General features: G+C 36.4%; 1 protein-coding gene across 6 annotated transcripts in view; it reads left to right on the top strand.

Annotated features, from left to right (window-relative positions):
* The window catches only part of TUT4 (terminal uridylyl transferase 4), a 54,458-nt gene that overhangs the window by 26,895 nt on the left and 6,750 nt on the right, over positions 1-20,813 (top strand). For all 6 annotated transcript variants that reach the window (XM_049807073.1, XM_049807070.1, XM_049807075.1 and 3 more), the window contains 20 exons: positions 821-890; positions 1,775-1,901; positions 2,866-2,985; positions 3,336-3,557; positions 3,705-3,879; positions 5,825-6,567; positions 7,085-7,235; positions 7,830-7,916; positions 9,350-9,453; positions 9,812-9,869; positions 9,964-10,067; positions 10,737-10,826; positions 12,682-12,795; positions 13,902-13,979; positions 14,353-14,530; positions 14,887-14,934; positions 15,032-15,114; positions 17,006-17,121; positions 18,810-18,970; positions 19,928-20,025. In XM_049807073.1, coding sequence (XP_049663030.1) covers positions 821-890; positions 1,775-1,901; positions 2,866-2,985; positions 3,336-3,557; positions 3,705-3,879; positions 5,825-6,567; positions 7,085-7,235; positions 7,830-7,916; positions 9,350-9,453; positions 9,812-9,869; positions 9,964-10,067; positions 10,737-10,826; positions 12,682-12,795; positions 13,902-13,979; positions 14,353-14,530; positions 14,887-14,934; positions 15,032-15,114; positions 17,006-17,121; positions 18,810-18,970; positions 19,928-20,025 — 2,927 coding nt within the window. The remainder of the gene's footprint in view (positions 1-820; positions 891-1,774; positions 1,902-2,865; positions 2,986-3,335; positions 3,558-3,704; positions 3,880-5,824; positions 6,568-7,084; positions 7,236-7,829; positions 7,917-9,349; positions 9,454-9,811; positions 9,870-9,963; positions 10,068-10,736; positions 10,827-12,681; positions 12,796-13,901; positions 13,980-14,352; positions 14,531-14,886; positions 14,935-15,031; positions 15,115-17,005; positions 17,122-18,809; positions 18,971-19,927; positions 20,026-20,813) is intronic.

The raw sequence follows: 20,813 nt of genomic DNA on the forward strand, positions 1-20,813 counted from the left end.
TGTATTTACACTTAATTTTTCTGTAAATGTAAAAAAATTTATTAGTTTTCAACCAACGTGCTGTTCAGTTGTATTTACACTTAATTTTTCTGTAAACGTAAAAAAATTTATTAGTTTTCAACCAAAGTATTTGAGCTGTTTTTATGAAAATGATTTTTATGAATACCAGTGCTTGTGTAAGTGAGGGATGAGAACCTGCCGCCGGAGAATGGCAGCCCAAGTTGTCCAGTTCAGATTGCCAGAATTTATGGCAATAATATTAGCTGCCAGGTCAAAAACTATTTAACTTTCTAGGAGAAATTTGAAGCAGTAAACCCAAAAGCCACTTTGCACTTGCATATGAACATCAGTGAGAGCTATTACAAGACTTCTGAAACTTGTAGCCTCCTGTTCTGTCAGGAAGTCCTCTAGTCCTGTAATCTGCACATTTTGAACCAAGTGACACAAGTAGCATTGCATTTTTGATCCTTCAGGAAACTTTGATAGGTCAGCTCCATAAATGGTTCTCAAACTATCCTGATGGTTCATCAGAGTTCAGCCTGTATCTTTCAAATGTTGTAAAGACAAAAATGTTCTAGAAGAGATGTCAGCCCAGTTTTCCTGACGAGGGATTTTATTTTTCTTTCTTTCCCCCTGCTAGCTATATGATACTGGTGATGAGCATCAAAAGTAACCAGAAAATACCGCTTACTGGTTAGCTATGCAGCACTTAATTGAGTTGTTCTGTTAAAGCGTGGTATTAATGTGGTAGTTTTAAAGATACAATTGGGAAAAATGTAAAAGACTTTAGTACATAATGTTTTTTTTTCTCCTTGCTTAGCTGTCTACTCAGATGTGGAGTCAGATTTCCATGCCAAAGTTCCTGTTGTCTTTTGCAAAGATGTTAAAAGGTACATGTCAATGAAAATGATTTTTAATGAGATACCAATTTCTACTATGCTTGTTCATAGCAGCTGCTTGCCTGCACTCCTGATAAGAAGTAGTATTGTAACATTTAGCTAACATTCATCTTAAAGGGAAATTGCTCATACATGAAAATACAATCTAGAAGAAAGCTTAGGTTTGTTTTTGTGCTTCATAGTGCTCATTAGTTGTGAGTCCGAAAATAGCAGTTCTACTTTTAGTTAAATAGGGGGAAAGTGGAACGGTTTTCAGTTGATATTTAAGATTTCTGCCAGCAATTTAATCCACGGCTTTAAAAACACTTTATAAGGTACACATTGCCAGAAAGGACACATAATCTGACAGTTTCAGTAAATTCCTAAGAAGTAGCAACCTCCAAAATGAAACATGATTGCTGTATGATGTCCATGTTGCTTTGACTGGCTAGAGGTATGTGTCTGAAACTCTGGGGAACTGGTGGGCATATCTTTTCCTGTGTTTGTAGATTATGCAGAAGCTGGTTTGTGGACTTACCAACTCTTAATATGCAGCAGGCCTGAGTATTTATTTGGTATGTGGAAGATATAAATGGAATTTGAGTTGTGTAAGATTGCACAATTAAGTAATGGCAGAACTTAGAGCAAATTCTTAATGCTGTTTTATATTTCAGCTGTAATGAAATTCTGTAAGTTCTAGATCCAACTGATGAGTTAACAGAAAATGTGATTATATTCTGTAGCTTTTGTTTTAAAAGTTCAGGTGCTTACATAGGGAGACAGTGATGCATGTTTTTATTATCATGGATGGGATGCCCCACCACCCTCCTGCCCCAAGCATCATCTGTATATACAAAGCAATAACTCTTTAATCTGTTTTACATTTGTAATTACAGTGGTTTGACGTGTAAAGTAAGTGCTAGAAATGATGTGGCTTGCCTTACAACTGACCTGCTGGCGGCACTTGGTAAACTGGAGCCTGTCCTTATTCCCTTGGTTTTGGCTTTCCGCTACTGGGCTAGAGTAAGTTCATAAATATTGAGGATAATTAAATATGTTTATTTCCTCTTTTTGAGTACTGCATACAATGTAATACATAATATACCATTAATATGTTTGTGGAAAAGAACTTCATGCCACTAGTTCACCTCTTACCTTAACAGGCCAGAATGAGACTGAAGATTTGGTGTGAAACTGTAAATATATATGAAGCTTGCACAATTCTGTTAGCAAGCTATTGTGCTAGTTCCTTAAAACTAGTTAACTGATCCTTGAAAACCAGCTCAATGGTGTAATCGGGCCTTGCAAACTTTCTCCTATTGAGGTCACATTGAAAAAAGTTAACTTGCTCAAAAAAGGGTCTGTCGTCATACCCTGCTGTACTTCTTACAGGCATCAACAGTGGTAACAGGAACCAAGTTACAATGTTTACAGCTAGGGTTTACCTGTCTTGTATTTCAGTCCTGAAATTGCTGCCAGGCCATACTTGACTTACAGTGTTTTGGCTTTACTGAAAAGTACTTGCATGGTATTATTATTGTTGCTTGATTTAGCAGGGTGTTTTTACAAAAATTGTTTTACAACATATAAGTAGCAGCAGTAGAAACTACAAAGAACTGTTCAAAGTCTAATATGTTTATTACATCTCTTGAGTTCCCATAGAATAGGTCAGTATCAGATTACAGCCAGATGCATAGAATCCCCATCTCCAATAAAAAAATAGCTGATAGTTGACTAAAATTTTGGCTAGCCCACAATCACAAAATGTAGTGAAACTGAAGAGTGTAACTTAAGGCACTGTCTGAATTACTATAATTTGCATTTTGCCTGTACGTGGCATAGCTTGACTGCAGTTTCTGAGATAAAAAGATTTTCTGTTTCACTTTAGTAAGTATCTCACATTTCTTTAGTATTTGTCCTTTTATAATAGATTTTAAATTAAAATGCTGATGTTACATCAGAAAAGTAATGATTTATTCTCTTACAGCTCTGTCACATTGACTGTCAGGCTGAAGGTGGGATTCCCTCATATTCCTTTGCCTTAATGGTGATATTTTTCCTTCAACAAAGAAAACCATGTATTTTACCATCCTATTTGGGCAATTGGGTAAGTTGACATTATTTCTGTGTTCTGCAAGGTCATAAAATACACAGAATTTGATTGCCTAAGAAATTTGTAAATAGAACGTATTGGTACTTAATCCTCACACAGTTGGTGCCTGACAATTCTGATGACTTTTTTAAAAAGGCAGCTGCTATAGCCTGTACAATTGTGTCATGCTCTATTTTGGAGAAGAGGCAAGTATTTCCTTCTGTAATTCTCTGAATTTATTTCTCCGACATCAGTTATTCTTGAGGGGGATAAATATCACAATTGTCAGTGTTACCTTTGGTGTAAACTTTTGGTTTTATGTATTGTATACAGTCTTGCTTCAGAGCTACTTTAACTGTTGTTAGATTGAAGGCTTTGATTCAAAGAGGCCAGATGACCACCAGCTGAAAGGTATAGAAGAAGAGAAGTTTGTACGGTGGGAGTACAAACCACCAACAAATGGTGCAGCAAAAAACTCAGTTGGAGCGGAAAGTAAAACTAAAGTTGAACAACAAAAAGGTGGTGGCAAGAAGGTAACAAGCTCGGAAGTGGACAACCAAAGTAATGCAAAGGAGAAACACGGCAGTGTAAGTCATGGCTTTATTTCATTGAAAACCATACTCTACCTCTTGTCCCTATTTTTTTGTTTAAACATTTGTATTGGATGGAACCAGGAAAAAAATGGGAATTCTCATTTCTTACTGTAGTTGAGCATTCTTGTCTATGTGTTTCAGTCTCTCTTAGCATTCAAAACCCCTCACCAAGTTTCACTGGGGCAACTGTGGTTAGAACTGTTGAAGTTTTACACACTGGAATTTGCTTTGGAGGAATATGTCATCAGCATACGGGTACAAGAACTCTTGACCAGAGAGAATAAAAACTGGCCTAAAAGGCGAATAGCCATTGAAGGTAGGATAATACTCTTCTCTAGTTCTGTAGGTATCCTGCATTATTATCTTTATTTACCTAAGACTTACAGGTCTGTCACAAGAAGTCTGGGCAATAAATTAAATGAATAATTAGAGGAGAAAGTAAATTATTTTTTTTAATGTTTTGTCAGCTATTTAGTCTGTTTAAAGACAAATTTTCTGTTTAGTACTACTTTTTTGCAACTTTGGTCTATGAAATACAAAGTGTAAATTTGTCTCACTGTTTCTTGCCATTCTGTTCTTATTTCTATATGTTTCATTCTTTCCATAAGTCATTATTTATTCCTTTTTTAATAAATCTGATATTAAGAATTTTCAGCACTTCCAGCTGCATTTCCAAAAACCACGGTGTTATTTTGAGTGTTTCCAGCTATAGGTTAGCTCTGATCAGAGTGAAATAGAGCAAATCCATCAAAGTAACACACAACCCCACACCCGCAGCACCCACAGTTGTCCCTTTCCCTGTTGGTAGTATTTCCATACTGTGAAATTGAATGTCATGTCGTAGGCTATGCTTCAGTGCCTGAGTATCCTGCTAAGGGAAGCGCTCTTCTCAGGCAGCGAGACTATATGAATTTGATGATAATACATAGCTTGAGTTCTATATGTTGGAGAGAGAAAGAAGGAAAATTATTTTGTCTATTACTTCTTTATATCTAGAAGACATCTTTATTTCTGTTCCTCAACTCAGAAAAATATGTAAACAATACTTAAGAGGGAAAGTCACAGAGCAATGCATAACATTCTGAATTGGCCTTAAGAATAGAGAAACTGGGTATTTGAGGAAGGTTAAGAAACCGTTTAAGGTGATATTTTTATAAAACCATAAACAATGAATTTTGGACACTTTCTAGAGATGTTAATGAAGTAGCTGTTCTGTAACACACATGAAGTGATGGAGAGGGCAAGGAGAAATAGGTCAAAGAGAATCATAAAGACAGAGAATTAGTTACTAAAGTTTATATTGAAGGATAAGTCAGTAAGGTACAAGAAGAGCAAGAAGGAAAAGTGAAAAGGAGAAAAACAAGCAATGAATTGTTGGGGCACATGTTGAATAGTGGGTCTTGAGATCACTCCTTTGGCTTTAATTTCCTCTCCCAATTCTTTTCTTCAGTCACTTTTAGCTAGAGAGTTTTAAAACTAGAGTAGTGTTTATTCAGCATGTGGGAAACTAAAACCTGTAAGAAGAAACGGCAAATTACTGAGGAAGAAAGGGAAAATAATTTCAAATAACAGATTGCATTCTGGCTCTGATACCTGCTATTGTTGATCCTTTTGTGTTGTTTTGTTTGTTTTATGTTTTTTTGGTTTTAATTTTTTATTTCTTTTTTTTAATGTTAAGTTTGTAACTGAAGTTATGAAGTAACAGAATCTCAGTTTGATACTATCTTCCCAGGCAAACTTATAGCAACTATGCAAGTGCTCTTTTTACATGGAAAACATGTTTGATCTAGAAATCGCTAGGAAGGACTAAGAATGAAACCTGGTGAGATTGGTTCATATAATCCTTATAACCTTAATGTTCCTCTTAGAGAAATCAGTTTCTTAAGGGAAATGCAAATCCTTCTTCAGTGAAGGAAAAAAGTTCAGGCAGGCCTACATTTATTTTGCCTTTGTTTATTTTCATTTCTAGTTTAGTAATTGACCATAATATAATGGTACAATATACCTGTGGTTTCTTTTTAAATAACACTATTTAAAATAGTTTATGATAGCCAACCATTCATGGCCACACGTGTGTTCTGTTTTGTATGGAAGAAGTCCAAAAAACCTTGTGGGCCCTACTAAGTATATCCAAATACAATTCTGGATTATATTGTAGGAATCTCTTTTTAACTGCTGTATCATAACTTAGGTATTTCAGCTGCTTTAGTGAAATGTAGAAATTAAAGATTAGTAATGAAATTGTTCTTTTTTCTTCCTAGATCCTTTTGCACTAAAGAGGAATGTTGCACGAAGTCTAAATAGCCAGATGGTATTTGAGTACATCCTGGAGCGATTTAGGACAGCGTATAAATATTTTGCATGTCCGCAAAGTAAAGATGGGATTAAATCCAAACCAGATACCAAGAAAAAAGAAAAAGGGAAAATGAATAATAAGAAATCCACAAGATCTGAAGAGCCTGTAGTCAACTGTTGCCTTCCACAAGGAGAAAAAGTTGTAGATAAAAAAAATATAGGAAGTGGATGTAACGTACCAGAGAATGAACTTGAATGTAATGAAGCAGTAGAAGCTGTAGCCAAAAGATGTACTTCCAGGAACATAGACTCTTTGCTACTTTCAACATTGGACTCTAGTTACGATGAAGACAAAGAAGAAGCTTTATCCCTTATTTCTAATGAATGCTGTGAATTAAAGCAAAAATCACTGAAAGAGAGGGATGACTTAGAAATTTCAGTTTGTGTAACTGAAGGTGAGCTAAGCCACCATTGTAACTGCAGTGAACATCAGCCCTATGACACAAATTCTAGTAATGAATTTTCTGATGCTGAAAATAGGCAGAGTTTGGTTACAGAGTCTTTTCAGAAGAGTAAGTGCACTGGCACACCAGCTACCTCGCCCAACTGCAAAGCAATGGTGGAAGCTCATGATCTCAAAGATGAAGGCAGCCTCTCTACAGAAGAAATGCATTATGTGTTTGATAAGTTTATTTTGACTTCGGGAAAGGTAAGCTGTGTATTTAAGAAGGGCCGGTCATGTATCAGTGGGCTATTACATTTAAATCACTAAAATTGAGGGTGGATGAATGACAGGATTCTCCTGATGATTGTTTCAGTCTCTGTTATGAATGGTAGCTGTAGCCTTTTAGAGTATCTGTTACTCAGGACTGGAAAACACTGAATCCGTATGCCGTTTGGAATAAATGGTGTGTTGCCCCATTTTATGGAAAGCTTTCTGATTTCCACACAACAAAATAAAAATCCTGGGGTTTGTTTGTTTTGAGTTCCACCCCCCTCCCTGCCCCTTCCTCTTCTACTTTCTTGTAGAATTTCTAGGTGTTCTTAGGCACTGTGAGAACTAAATGCAGCCTATTGGGAGGTGTTCTTCTGTTCTTTGTAGAGACTCTGTTGCTGTTCATATGTTAAATGTTCTTGGTTGCATGACTTACCTGGAAATGTTAGGTCTGTTGCTATCTTAGAAGTAAAATTGCATTTGTGCACTTCCCCCCCTCCCCCCACAAAAGCCACCAACTATAGTATGCAGCATCTGCAAACGGGATGGACATTCCAAAAATGACTGCCCAGAGGATTTCAAGAAAATTGATCTAAAACCACTACCACCAATGACAGACAGATTTCGGGAAATACTTGATATAGTTTGTAAAAGATGTTTTGGTAAGTTGGAAAAGTGTTTGTACTCCACTGTAAACTGTGATCTGTAATCTGGAAAAAATAAAAACTGTGGCATTAAATTAGTTATTCTAGTAAATTCAGTAGGAAGCAGCTCTTCCAGTTACCCTAGGCTACAAATTGATCAATAGTTTTATTTTAATATAATCATCCATGGTTGTGATACCGAATTCTTATTACAGATTTGAGAAACTAATACTATACAGGATTTCTTCACTGGGTTTGTAAAAAGTTACTAGTGTTCCCAGAAATTAGGCTCTGGGCAAAATTAGTTTTTGTGTTTGTCAAATTCTGTAGCTTCTTTTGGAAAAAGCTCCTTTTGGGTGCTGTGGTGGGTTAACCTTGGCTGGATGCGAGGTGCCCACCAAGCCATTCTGTGTTTGAATAATTGCAGAAAAATCAGACGTCTGAAATAAAATCCTAACAACTCTAATGATATCATGAAAAAGAAAAAATCATATTCAAGGAAAGTAAATGTAGCAACAAAAAAAAGGTATCCAATACTTCCAATTAGCTGAAAAAGATTTTCGAGGTAGCTGAATGTCACATCTGACTATGTTTTAACTTGTTTTTACTTAGATGAATTATCCCCTCCTTTATCTGAGCAACAAAACAGAGAACAAATTCTGGCAAGTTTGGAAAGATTTATTCGAAAAGAGTATAATGGTATGTAACAGTAGGTAGTGATTCTTGATAATGCTTTTTTCATTCATGGTGTCCAGAGCATGAAGATGTAGTTTGTCTCATTATTGCTCGTTTTCCTTGCTTAAAGCAGTGGTGTCTCTTCTGTATGTGAAGCTATCTTGCAGACTTCTAAACTGAACCATCCTTCAATGCTATTCCATGGAAATGTTCCTGGAGTGGAGGAAGAGCTGCAAGAGTAACAATACAGATACAGGACTACAGCAGTCAGGACAAAAAGAAAGTTTGAATAGGCCCTGGCCAGTTGGGTTTAGTGTTATCTGGGTCTTGGGCCAAGTACTTTTGTTGCCTAGTCACCAGTGTTTAAGTATCTTAGAAATCTTAATGAGTTGTTATCTTCACATCCCTTTTATAAAATGGGCAAAAGTATCCTACTACAACCATGGGAGGCAAGGCACAGAAATGCAAAGTGATTTTTGTAGGTGTTGTAAAACAGTACTAGTGCCAGGTACTAAACCCAGGTCTCCTGAATTCCAGTCCATTGCTTTACACAGAAGTCCATCCGTTCTGCTGTAGCTGGCCTATGGTCAAGGAACTGTGAATTGCACTTCCATCTGCTGGCTGTGCCCTCCGCTTACTGGCAGCAGCTGAGGATTGAGACCTGTTAGAGAACCTTGAAAGACTTAAGATTTCTGATTCTATTAAAGGCTAGGAAAAAGCTGTGAATAGGTGTTTATATATATTTTCCTAGCACTGATTTCAGTTGAACAGATAAATGTATCCTTTTCAGTTAGGAAGAAACTGCTTCCTCTCAGTTATATAATCTTGCTTTCCTTTACAAGAATGAAAATAGATTATAATACAGTGTTTCAAACAAAATTGTAAACAAAACAATTGGGGAAAGAGTGTTCCATGAAGTATATTAATCTTATTGCTTGCATCTTCTTGAACAGTATGTTATGGTTACAGAAACTTACTGATTGACTAAATTTAGCTAGTCAGGAAAAATATGCAACCTAGATAAAGTAAGAGTGGAACCAGAAATATTGCTTGGACTGCCCTAAGAGTAGCTCTGTCTTACCTGTGGGGTAAAGCTGCACTGGTGACGGGGTTTGCACATTGTTTTCGTGTATTTAAAACAGGAAAGTGCAGTTGCTTACCACAAAACATTGCATCACATTTAGAGATGCTGTTTAATTGTTATAGTAACTCTGTAACATACCTCACTCATAAAAATTACTTGGGCTTTATCCTGCCTTTCTTTCTATAAAGATTTTTTAAAGTATTGTGCTTCCTCCTTTATCAAAGGTGAAGTCTTAGAAGAGACATTGTAAGCTCTCAAATAAAGCTCATTCTTATGGGCACCTACACATCTCAGTTAAGCAATATTCCATAGTAAGCACTTACCATTCAACTGTAAAAGAATTTATATTTTTTTGGTCTACTCTTTTCATCAGACAAAGCCAGACTTTGCTTGTTTGGCTCTTCAAAGAATGGATTTGGATTTCGGGACAGTGATCTAGATATCTGCATGACGTTGGAAGGCCATGAAAATGCAGAGGTAAGAGTTTTGAAATTGATAAAATTTACTACCTTAAATTCTAGAATTCTTCAAGGTTTTTTAATTCCGTTAAGACTTCTGTACACAGAAAAGGTAGGATTTTGCTAGTAGCACATTGGCTTGTTGCACTCTGCACAATTGAAGCAAGATAGAGCCTATTTTACTTTTACACATTTAGTATACTGTAGATGTCCCCATAGAGAATCGCCAGTTTATGTAAATTCATGTGCTGGCTTATTGCTTACTTCTTTAAGTACATAGACTTTTCCTCTATGAAATACATGTTTGATAGTAAATGTGCTTGTTGGGATAGGATCCATGTTTTAACATCTGAAGCTGTGATATTTCTTTTTCCTAGAAATTAAACTGTAAAGAAATAATAGAAGGTTTGGCAAAAGTTCTTAAGAAGCATCCAGGTAGGTGTTTCAAAGTATTATCTGGTTTGTATTTACATTTACTATATATGTAGTTAATGGAAATGTTTTATGTACTAAAGTGTTGCTTCCCCAGGTTTGAGAAACATCTTGCCTATAACAACAGCCAAAGTGCCTATAGTAAAATTTGAACACAGACGAAGTGGCTTAGAAGGAGATATCAGTTTATACAATACACTGGTAAGCATCTGTTTGTGTTTGATTTTGTGTTCAAAGAAAGCTTTTTAATTCATTATAACTCACTCAAATAATCATTTGAGGGAATAATTTTGAAACAAGAATTAAAATGGTTTTTTGTGTTAGGGTTGTTTTTTTTCTACATTATTTAAATTCAGTGGCCCACACCCTCAGCCCAACCCAAGTAGCTGTATAACCTGATGGCAGAGCAGCATCATGGCACACAAAGCATTTTTGTGAATGCTTCTGAAAAGCTGTTAGTGCCACATTCAGCATGGCCTTTCTGCTCTCATGAATAGTACATCTCACCCCAGCTTACATCTAGCACAGTGTAATTGCATGATTTGTTATGTAATGGGCTCACATTCACCTGTGAGGAAGATGTGACTTGTGGAATTTGTCCTAATGTGAGTCATCTTATGGACTTACTTTGCTGGTGTTTTCCAAGGTTCTTATTGTTGTTACTGCGTTAATATTGTTCTGATTACACCTTTCAGTTATGTTTCTGCAGGAAATGTTGCATGAATTTTACAGAATATTGTTGTGATTTTTTGCCCTCCAATTGTATTGTGTCTCCTGTGCTTGAACTGCAGACTATACTATGATTGACCATAAAGTACACTGAAACACCTGTTTCATCTTTTTTTTTCTCCCCCCCCCGCCCTTTCCCAGGCACAGCATAACACAAGAATGCTGGCTACATATGCAGCTATTGATCCTAGAGTGCAATATCTGGGCTATACAATGAAGGTTTTTGCAAAGGTAATATAAAAAGAAGGTACTTACTTGTATAATACAGTGTTTTCTCATACAGCCACTGAGTTTACCTTTTGCTAATACCAATTGTAAAGGAGACAGTAGAATGCTATTAGTATGAAGTGCACTTTCTTAAGCTGACTGTGCTCCATCTGATCATGCATGTCAGAATCAAATTCTTCAGTCCTGGTATCTTCTGCTATCCGTTCAAAGATTTCTGTCTAAGAAGAAGCTGATTAAAGGAAAACTTACAGTTTCAAACCATTTACAATGCAAAAAAACCCAAAACTAAAATCCAAACAACTCAAACAAAACTGGAAACAATGGTAACTTAAGATGTAGGGGCATGTGGCTGTGCATGGGCTTCCCAAGTTTCCATATCTAGGACCTGCCCAGTGATTACTGCAGCTTTCTTCTGGCCTACTTGCCTTGTTTTACTTACTATAAAATTCAGGAGTAGGTGTGAGTTGATGAATGAATGCCTAAGTCTCTACTTGATATGCTTAGGACATACACTTGACTTTAAGAGTTTGGAAATACCAAGTACTAAATCCCCTGCATCTTTTTTTCTTATGATATTCTAACAAAGCATTATACTCTGCAGCCTTTGATAATTGGAACATGGTGTTTCTTTTTATTCAAGCTGCACTATTAAAATATACTCCCCAAATGCATCCAAAGAAAGCTTAGTGAAACAGGGGCAAATAAAAAATGGGTTATAGAGAGTGTATCACGCTACCAGATGTTAATGTAGTAAAATGCCTCAAGGTGAATAAAATAACTTTGTTCCAGAATGGAATGTACATGTTCATTTTACTGTCACCAAGACTAGTAATGACTTTTTTTGGTGTGGTCACATCAGTGCAGAATATTGCCATGTCACTTCTGTGTCCAGATCAAAACCACCTTGTGTTTATAATAATGAATCTTACATTTTTTTGCAGTATTGCATAATATTATATACTTTCTCAAAATCTTACTGTAAAGACAAAGTTTCCAAGTTGTGGGACATACACTCTTGAATGTATATGTATGGAGGTGACTTCATAGCTATACAAATACTCTGTGTTTAAGCAAAATGCTTCCTCCTCTGTTTGCATTGGCAGAAAAACCAGGAAACAGCTGTCATTGCTGCTCCTAATGCGAAAGTAATTTGTAAACCCCTGTTTTTACCAGACCTAGGAGGTTAAAAATGTGTTGTTTGTTATGACACATACTTGAAGCAAAGGGTAGCTTAGAAGTAGGTGATATAGAAAGGTTATACTGTAACAAGATTTTCAAGCATAGTAAGGTAATTCATTGATGCTTGTTTTACGCTGTCTTGTGCGGGCTAGACCGTGGTTTAGTTAGGTATGTGTATGTATGCTAGCAAAATGCCAGGTGTTGCCTAAGTTGCCAGTATGGCACGGAAGTACTTGCCTATTAATTAATTATTTTAAAAAAACAACAAGGGAAACCAAAACAATAAGGAATCATAGAAACAGCTCTAGCAACATGAGTTTAGGAAAATTAAGTTTTACAGTATTGAAGCTTGGACATCAGATGTGCAGGTTTGTTGGGATATCTGTTTTGGGGAGTTTGGTTTTTTTCAATACAGCACATTATAAACTAAAAAAAAAAATAATATTTTGGCTATGAGAAGCTTTTCTGCTTTTATGTTAGTGAAATTGTGCTGTGGATTTGCCAGATTGCATTTGACTGTAAAGACATTTTATTTTTCAGGCTTCATAAAACAATTTTTAGTTATGAGATGAATATATTTTCTGTTACTGGTAGGGTTTCTGTTTGCTTTCTGACATAATTGTTAGTCTTGAATAATAAAATGTAAATTCAGTATTTTGTTTAAAATGTGTTTTTTCAGCGCTGCGATATTGGTGATGCATCCCGTGGTAGTCTGTCTTCATATGCCTATATTCTTATGGTTTTGTACTTTCTACAGCAGAGAAATCCACCAGTTATTCCAGTTCTTCAGGAGGTAGGTTTTCAGAAAAAGGCTATGAAAATAGATGCACTGTTTCTTCAAGCCAAATATGAGAAGTCTGGGCTTTTAGGATCAGGGGGATGAGTGATATATGTGGCACTTCTACATTAGCAGGTTCCTAACTCCCACTTGGTTTTAGTGAGTAAAACTTATCAAGAAAATTACAACAAAATTGGGAATCTGTTGGACCTAAGTTCTGCTGTTACATTTACTTTGGGATTTTGGTCTTAGGATGATATTTATATGCTGAACAGGATAGAAAAAAGAATTGGCAGGTGGTATGGAGAGAAGGGAATTGTAATTATGAGACTGTGCCAGAGGCTCTTGAGATGTGACTCCAGTTCTTCCATCAGTTACTGTCAGAAGCGTTATTTATTGCTCAACACCTTATCTATAAGAGAAGAAGTTTATTTTATGATTCGATGAGAGGAAAAAACAAAGGCAACTAATGCTTTGGTACAACTTTAAAGGTGCTATTTTACATGTACCAGAAAACTTATTAAGAAAATCGTGTTTTGTACCTCCATTGCATGGGTGGGGAGAATATAGTCAGCTATCTCCCTCTTCCTGGATACAGTCTGGAACTCCCAAACACTTCTGAAAATTACCCCTTTCTGACTTTTTTGTTGTCTGCGTGCAAGACGAAAATTGGCTTTAGCACTGCAGTTGAGACTCAGACTTTCTTGCTGATACTTTAGTCATGGTTGGGGGTTGTTATTGCTACCCTGAGAGTGCATTTAAATAACAGTGGAATTTCCCCTTGGCTTTACTAAAGTCAAAATGTAATAGGAATCATATAAAGTCTCCTTAGAGGTTTTGTGGGCAAGAGGGATGTCGGAATCTTGATGAGGTAATTCAGTCATGTTTTCTTAGTTGCAAAGAACAAGTAAAAATAAAATACCAAATAATTTGAGAGAGGTATAGCAATAATTCAAAAAGACTTTCAAACTTTTTACCAATGGGAAATTCTGCCTGTGTAAGATGTAATTGTTAAAATGAAAACATTTATATTTTTGTATTATTTCTTACCAGCAAAACTGCAAGTCTTTTATGGTGACTTTGAATTAAAGTGGTAACTGTATCCCTCTCTACTTCGGCAGATATTTGATGGAAAACAGATTCCACAAAGAATGGTGGATGGGTGGAATGCCTTTTTCTTTGATGACATGGAAGAATTGGTAATATTCTAATTCCAGAAGAGTTCACTAAAATTTAAAGCTTGTTTTTATGGGAAAGTAATACGTTTCTAACGGTGTAATATATAAAAAAGTAGTTGAACTTCCATATCCATATTATTATAACTTCCCAAATCAGTCCTGATTTGCTGAAATGAATGTCTGCTTTTTCTTGGTTTATTTTAAATAATTTCTAAATAACATAAATCAGGAAAAATACACCCAGGATTGAGGTGGTGGTAGCTGTAGTGATTTAACCTTACTTTAACCAAGTGAAGCTGTTCGTGGTAGACAAACTCATAATTAGAGAGGTAGTTCAGGAGGAGAAGTACCTCAGTAACTGCAGCTGAATAAATTGTTCTTCAATTGCATGCAGAAGAAGCGTCTGCCTTCTCTTGGAAAGAACACTGAATCACTTGGAGAACTCTGGCTAGGGTTGCTGCGATTCTACACTGAAGAATTTGACTTCAAGGAGTATGTAATCAGCATCCGTCAGAAGAAGCTGTTAACTACGTTTGAGAAACAGTGGACATCCAAATGTATTGCCATCGAAGGTACTTATCTGCTGAATTTTTGTTCCATTAATGAGGGGGTGATGAATGCTGTTGCTTGAGGATCTGTTGTCTTTGCACAGGATCTTTATGTGAGGAAACTACCATCAATATTTATAAAAAGCATTGTTTGCAAGTCCTACAGCTTACAAAATGAGATTAGACTCCTAACGTTTAGTATACGTCAATAAATTGCTCTTGCTTTATTATGGTTAGTCACATATTTTTAAAACATTCAGCATTGCTTTGCTGTCATCTACTCTATGAGTGCATGTAAAATGGAATTCTCTGTGTTAAAATAAAAAAAAAAGGTTGCAGCATATTTTTTCCTGATTTGGTTTTCTCCCTTCTTTACACAGATCCTTTTGATTTGAATCATAATCTCGGTGCTGGAGTCTCCAGGAAAAGTAAGCTGTTAATGTCTACTAATGATTCATGTTGACTAATTTCTAAAGCGTTGTGCCTTTTCTGTTGTTTTCCAACAACTTTGTCTTTCTTTAATAGTGACCAATTTCATAATGAAGGCATTTATCAATGGGAGAAAATTATTTGGTACCCCATTCTACCCAACTGTTGGAAGAGAAGCTGTAAGTTTTCATAGTTTTTAGTATGTTTTCTACTTTTCTTTTTCCACTGAATTGATGCATCCAAAGCAAATCTCTTGTATGTTTTTATCAATTTGGTGTGCACAATATATGTAATTATGCATCATCTGCATAAAATGTGCAACTTAGTATTGGGTTCCTGCAATATAAAGTTCACAGGAGTAGTTGGATAGGTCATGGGTATTTTTGGCAGGTTTGGGGAAAGTAAGCTTATATTGGGTTTTGGTTTTGTTTTTTATAAAAGTTTTCATCGTGTGACGTTAAGTATTGCAGAAAACTGCAAAATCAGCTATAAAACCCAGAAACAGCTTTAGGAACTTCACTAGCTATTCATGTAGCTAAAGAAAAGAGATTCTTGGGATGTTGCATTCTACTTATTTTTCCAGTTGGTGGAGAAAGTAAGGATTGTTACTTAAGGAGGGCTCATGATGATGATCAACTTTTTTTAATCAGTTGACCTTTGAAATTTGCATAGTGAGTCAGAAAGAACTATTTTTATATGAGCAAATAAATCAGCTGGAATTAATATTTTAAAAATCTACTTAGAAAGGTGTTTTCTAAGACAGTTTAGAGGACTGTTCTCCCAGTGGCTTTCAACAGGGTTTGTATTTCTATGGGATTTTTAAAATCTTTTGAAAGCTTTTATTTCCCCTCATCCTTACCTATCTTCTCTTTTCCATTTACTTACTTTTTCTGTGCTTTTTCTGAGTTTGTATTAAATGTTCTTTGATGCAGTGACTGTGTTCTGTTTTGTGCTGTCCCTAATAGAATGGAACTGTTTTTATTGGGACTCTTGAGTACTAATGTGATACAAATAATAATGAATTACAGTGTAGATGTAGTTATCTGTTAACTGAAAAATATGTGAGCGTATGTAATAAATATTATTGCTGATTGGATTTTTTTTTTAATTGTTTGCATACATCTTCAACACAAGGCTACAATGCTTCCGGGAAACAGGCACTGTGTGTGTATGTAGTTGTTTGTGTTGTTCTGCCTCATCTCAGATTTTCACTGAACATTTTACATAAGGGTAAAAGGCAAGACAGAAAGCAGCCTTAGCATGCATATGAGCCATCTCTTATGTGAAGGAAGTTATGCCAATAGTATTACATAGCATTTTATTTCTCCAAAGTGCGCAACAAAGGAGTTCTCAATCTCCTTTCTAAGTCAATGCGCTGTATGGCAACTTAGTCATAGAGAGAGGAAACTGTAGCAAAGGGGTTCAGTAGATTACCTGTCTACAGTAGGACTTTGTTCCTGAGCTGGGGTTAGGACATTTCTATTTGTATCTCTATTTCAATCTTCCAGGCAAGACAGTACTTTCACAATGTTTATGTAGCTCAGAGGCTGTAAACTGTGGTCTTTGTGCTGACACACATCAGAACTGCAGCTGTCCTTAGCAAGTTCCAGGGTGGGGGCGTGATACAGGGCAGTGTGCAGATCCTCCATCTGTTTCCCACCTGAGCTTTGTTCTGTCTAAGGGGATATGATCATGTCATTTGGGAAGGGACATAGGCTGCTTCGGAAAGCATACAAGCAGTGACTCAGATACCAGAATAGATCATATGCAAAAAATTGCCCTCTGAAGAGCCTTTGGGGAAGCAGAAGGTAGGCAGTAGGCTGGAGCCTGGATAAGCTGTTGTGCAAATTCAGCCTCTGGCCCTAAGACTAAATACCCGTTTTTAGCACGAACTGGTTCGCATCTCTGAAAAAGCTGCCATTATCTAGGAGAAGAAAAGGACTATTTATAATCTAAGTAGTAGTAAAATTTAGGGAACAATAGGAGGTGAAAGCTGTCCATTTTGCTTTCATTTCTGAGTCCTGTAAGTGAATGGTTTATATATTGTATCTCTCTGATGTGTTTTGATAGGAATACTTTTTTGACTCAAAAGTGCTGACTGATGGGGAATTGGCACCCAATGACAGATGTTGTCGTGTCTGTGGAAAAATTGGTCACTACATGAAAGACTGTCCAAAGAGGAGGAGGTAAGTAATGCACAAAGCTAACGTAAAATTTTTGAGATTAAATCAGGAGAGATTTGCATATTTGAAATTTTAGTGGAAATTAAGAATATGCTGAATTGCAGAGAAAATCAAAGCTTCTTATCTGATACTCAACTTCCCATCCTATTTTTCCTTTTCTTAAGACTATTTCTGGTCATCTCTTTAAATCTTAGTGTTTATGCAAGCACACACAGAGTAAAATCAACAGTCTATAATATGTGAATACTTTTGCTTCATGATCTATCTGTAGTTACAGCTTACCTTAAAATTTAGATCACTAAATTATCTTTTTGTAGTGTAAACATTCAGATGGAGACCATGTTACCTGACTGCACAATTTGTAATGTATTAAAATGGATTTCCTGTAGCGATCATGTTCGGAAGACAGTGTTGAATTTGAATTTTTCTATAGATCTGATAACGTACCTCTGCAAGGCAGGTAAAAGTTCATTTATTAAAATCCCGGAGTAGTTAAAATGTCATAGTTAAGGTGCATTTTTGTAACATCATACTAGTGCCAGTCATTTAGTGATCTTGCACTTGTACATTAATTGCACTTAGGAGTTTTGGATCCAGTACTCCTGCAAAAGGAGCCCCTAGTACATGCAGGGCAATGTCTCCAAAGAGAGTTTAGCAGGAACTGACAGAGAATGTGCACTCCTCAAACTTTTATGTCTTTTGATTTTTAATGACCCATTCAGTGTAGGTTGTGTGACTCCTTGTAAAACCTGTTGAAGCCCTTAGAATGCAAATTAAAGTCTGGGCTTTTTCTTTTGCTCCTTGTGTTCAGTTGTGTGCTCCATAATTCTTCAAAAGATTCGTGGTCTCTTCTTGCTACAGAGTCCTTATTTACAGCCTTTTTGTTCAGTCAGCAAAGTTCAAGATACATGAAACTGGACTAGAACCCTAAGGTCATAGGTTGACTATTTCTTTTAGCCGCTCCCTTAACATACTCCTCCCAAGCACTAGCACATTGAATTGCATCACGTCTTTCCCTACATCTGCCTCAGGAAAAGTTGTGATCTGCTCTTCGCACAAACTGCTACTACAGCACAGCCACACAGAATCTCTCTCAAATTGTATATACAGCTCACAAAATAGTATTTAACAATCCTACAGATATCATGTGGAAAAAGACCTTTATTTCTTGTCTTGGTTCTTGATCACTAGTTCTTCTCCTGTTTGTTGTATTAGTACTGAGTGTTTGAAGGAATCTCAGTGCTTTCTTTCACATCCTGTCTAGGCTCAGAATGCTGATGTACACTTACAGAGAAATATGCTGTCTTCAGTCAGGGGGAGGTTATATCTACAAGACACAGCTAATTTGTTTTGTGTATATTCTGACTGAGTGGGATTGTTGCACAGAACTACTCCCAAACTAGCAGGCTGGCAGGCTAAGCCTACTTAACTGTAGGTATAGTTCTGTGCTAATACAGATAGCTTCTGGACAATTCTGGGGAGGTTCTAAGTTCATTAAGGTTATACAAACATGTTGTTAACCAGCCTTGATTCTGAAAGTGTTTTTCTGGGATTCCTAAGATACTTGTATTTTGGTACAGCTGTTGGTTATGTAACCATTTTGTTTGAACATACCAATATAACAACTCTACAACAATTTTTTTGTGTGTGTGTGTGGTTTTGTGATATTGCTAATAAAAATTATTATTCAGGTTGAAGAAAAAGGAGAATGAGAAAGATGATGAAAAAGAAGTTAAAGAAGATGATAGAGAAACAAGAGAGAAAAGGTGTTTCATCTGTGGGGATGTGGGTCATGTTAGAAGAGATTGTCCTGAATTCAAACAAACCCGTCAGAGAAATAATAGCGTGCCGGGTAAGCTAGTTTATCTGTTGTTAGTATAATTTGAAAGTTCTGAGGTCCATTCTGTCTAGATTTCTATACAGACCTGGTAATTAGCTTAAAAAATTTCTGCAACTAATGATTTCAGTCATTGCAAATACAGCTTTTAATCTAAGTATTGCTCTTCTTCAAGGGGAGTAATGCCTCCTGAAATACAGTCTTTGCATGGATGGTAAAAATGTACTCAGCAATAAGTATAGTGTACTTCGGGGTATTGCATTATTTGTCTTCCACTCACAATGGGTGCATTTAGGAGTAGTAATAATAGTAATAATTGAATGCATTTCCTCTCCCAAATGTTTCTCAAATGTTAGCTAACCCTCCATCATCTGTGAGAGGTAAGTAAATGTATTTTCACCAAAATCAGTGGTCTTAAAGTAACACTTCCAAAAGCATACAGATGCGTTAGGAAGCTAGATCCAGCTTTCAAATTACTGTTAGTAATTAGAGACAAGTCTAATTGCAAACCCATTCAAATTAGGCCCTTAGGTGCCTGCGATACTAGAAAAAGTAGAGAAAGCAATCATAAATGAACTTCAGAGAGAAACTTGCTGCTTTTCTGTGTTCTGATAACCCTACTCTCTCTCTTTTTTTTTTCTTTGCCCAAAAGTTTCTGCTGTAGCTATTGCTATTTAAAAATCCCACTGCTTACAGCAGTAGCATGGAAACCTGCTCCTGCCTGATAGCAAAATGAGCTTTGTTTATGCTAGAATTTGTATTACTCAGAATTAGATTTTGGGTTTAGCTGCTGTACCTATTAATGTTGGCTGTTGCCAGTAGAGGGAAAGCTTTACACTTGAAGGAGAAGTTAAAGTGATTTACTTACTCTGTGTCACATGAGAGTTAAGGTATCGCTCACACCCAGTTCTGTGTTCATTATTCTGTCATGCGTAACCTTGTGTTTTATTAACATTTTTGTTCCTTAATTAGGCACCCAGTTGGTCCGAAGCATGGTAAATTCACAGCTAGTGGCTGTGAGTCAGCAGCAAGTGGAACGACCCTTGCGCACTAGACAGTCATCAGAATGTGTAAGTTCCAATTAGCTATAGTATTGTAGTAAGCAAGCTGTAGCAAACCAGTGATCTTGGGCCATGCTAGGAGCAGGTTTGCACAGTTTTTTTCTCAACAGATTCTGGACTTTATAATGACAACATTGCACTCTGCCAGTTAATGAAACTTTGATTTATAATGTAGTGTCTCTTGGAGAGCATTTACAGTCTTTCAATATGGAAACTACATAGGCAAATTTCACATGAGATAGCTTGCAATTCTGAAAGGCCAGCTTCACTGTCTTTGAGATTTAAGCTAGGGTGCCTTTTGAAGTCTTGTGTTTAGTTATTCTGGCAATGTTCTGGAGTTACTAAGGGAAATAAGGCACAGCTCATCATTAACATGCTGGGGACTTAGGTTTGTGACTATCATGATTCTCTGTGGTTTAAGAGAACTGTCTTCAGGGACTGTCACAAACAGGCAGGGAACACAGAAGAATCATACTTCAATTCAGATGTGATACACAAGGTAAAAGTCTGCCAGAACACACTGGAAGCACAAACAGAACAATGGGGAAATTTTTGGTAGTTTTCTCTTAGAATTTGTTCAAGTCTTTATAGAACTAGATAAAATCTATTTAATCTGCTTCTAAGTGGAGATGGATAGCAGAGGGTATTTGAGCAAATACAGCTGTTGTCATTTAATGTTTTTGGAGTACAGAATACAGCAGAAATTCATTAATTTTAAGCTATTAGTCTGAGAAACATGTGCCTGCTAATAAAGAAGCTGGCAAGTAAGCAGAGTAATCAGGGCTGCTGATCTCTAA

This window comes from Accipiter gentilis, chromosome 8 (assembly GCF_929443795.1).
Source record: "Accipiter gentilis chromosome 8, bAccGen1.1, whole genome shotgun sequence".
Lineage (NCBI taxonomy): Eukaryota > Metazoa > Chordata > Aves > Accipitriformes > Accipitridae > Astur > Astur gentilis.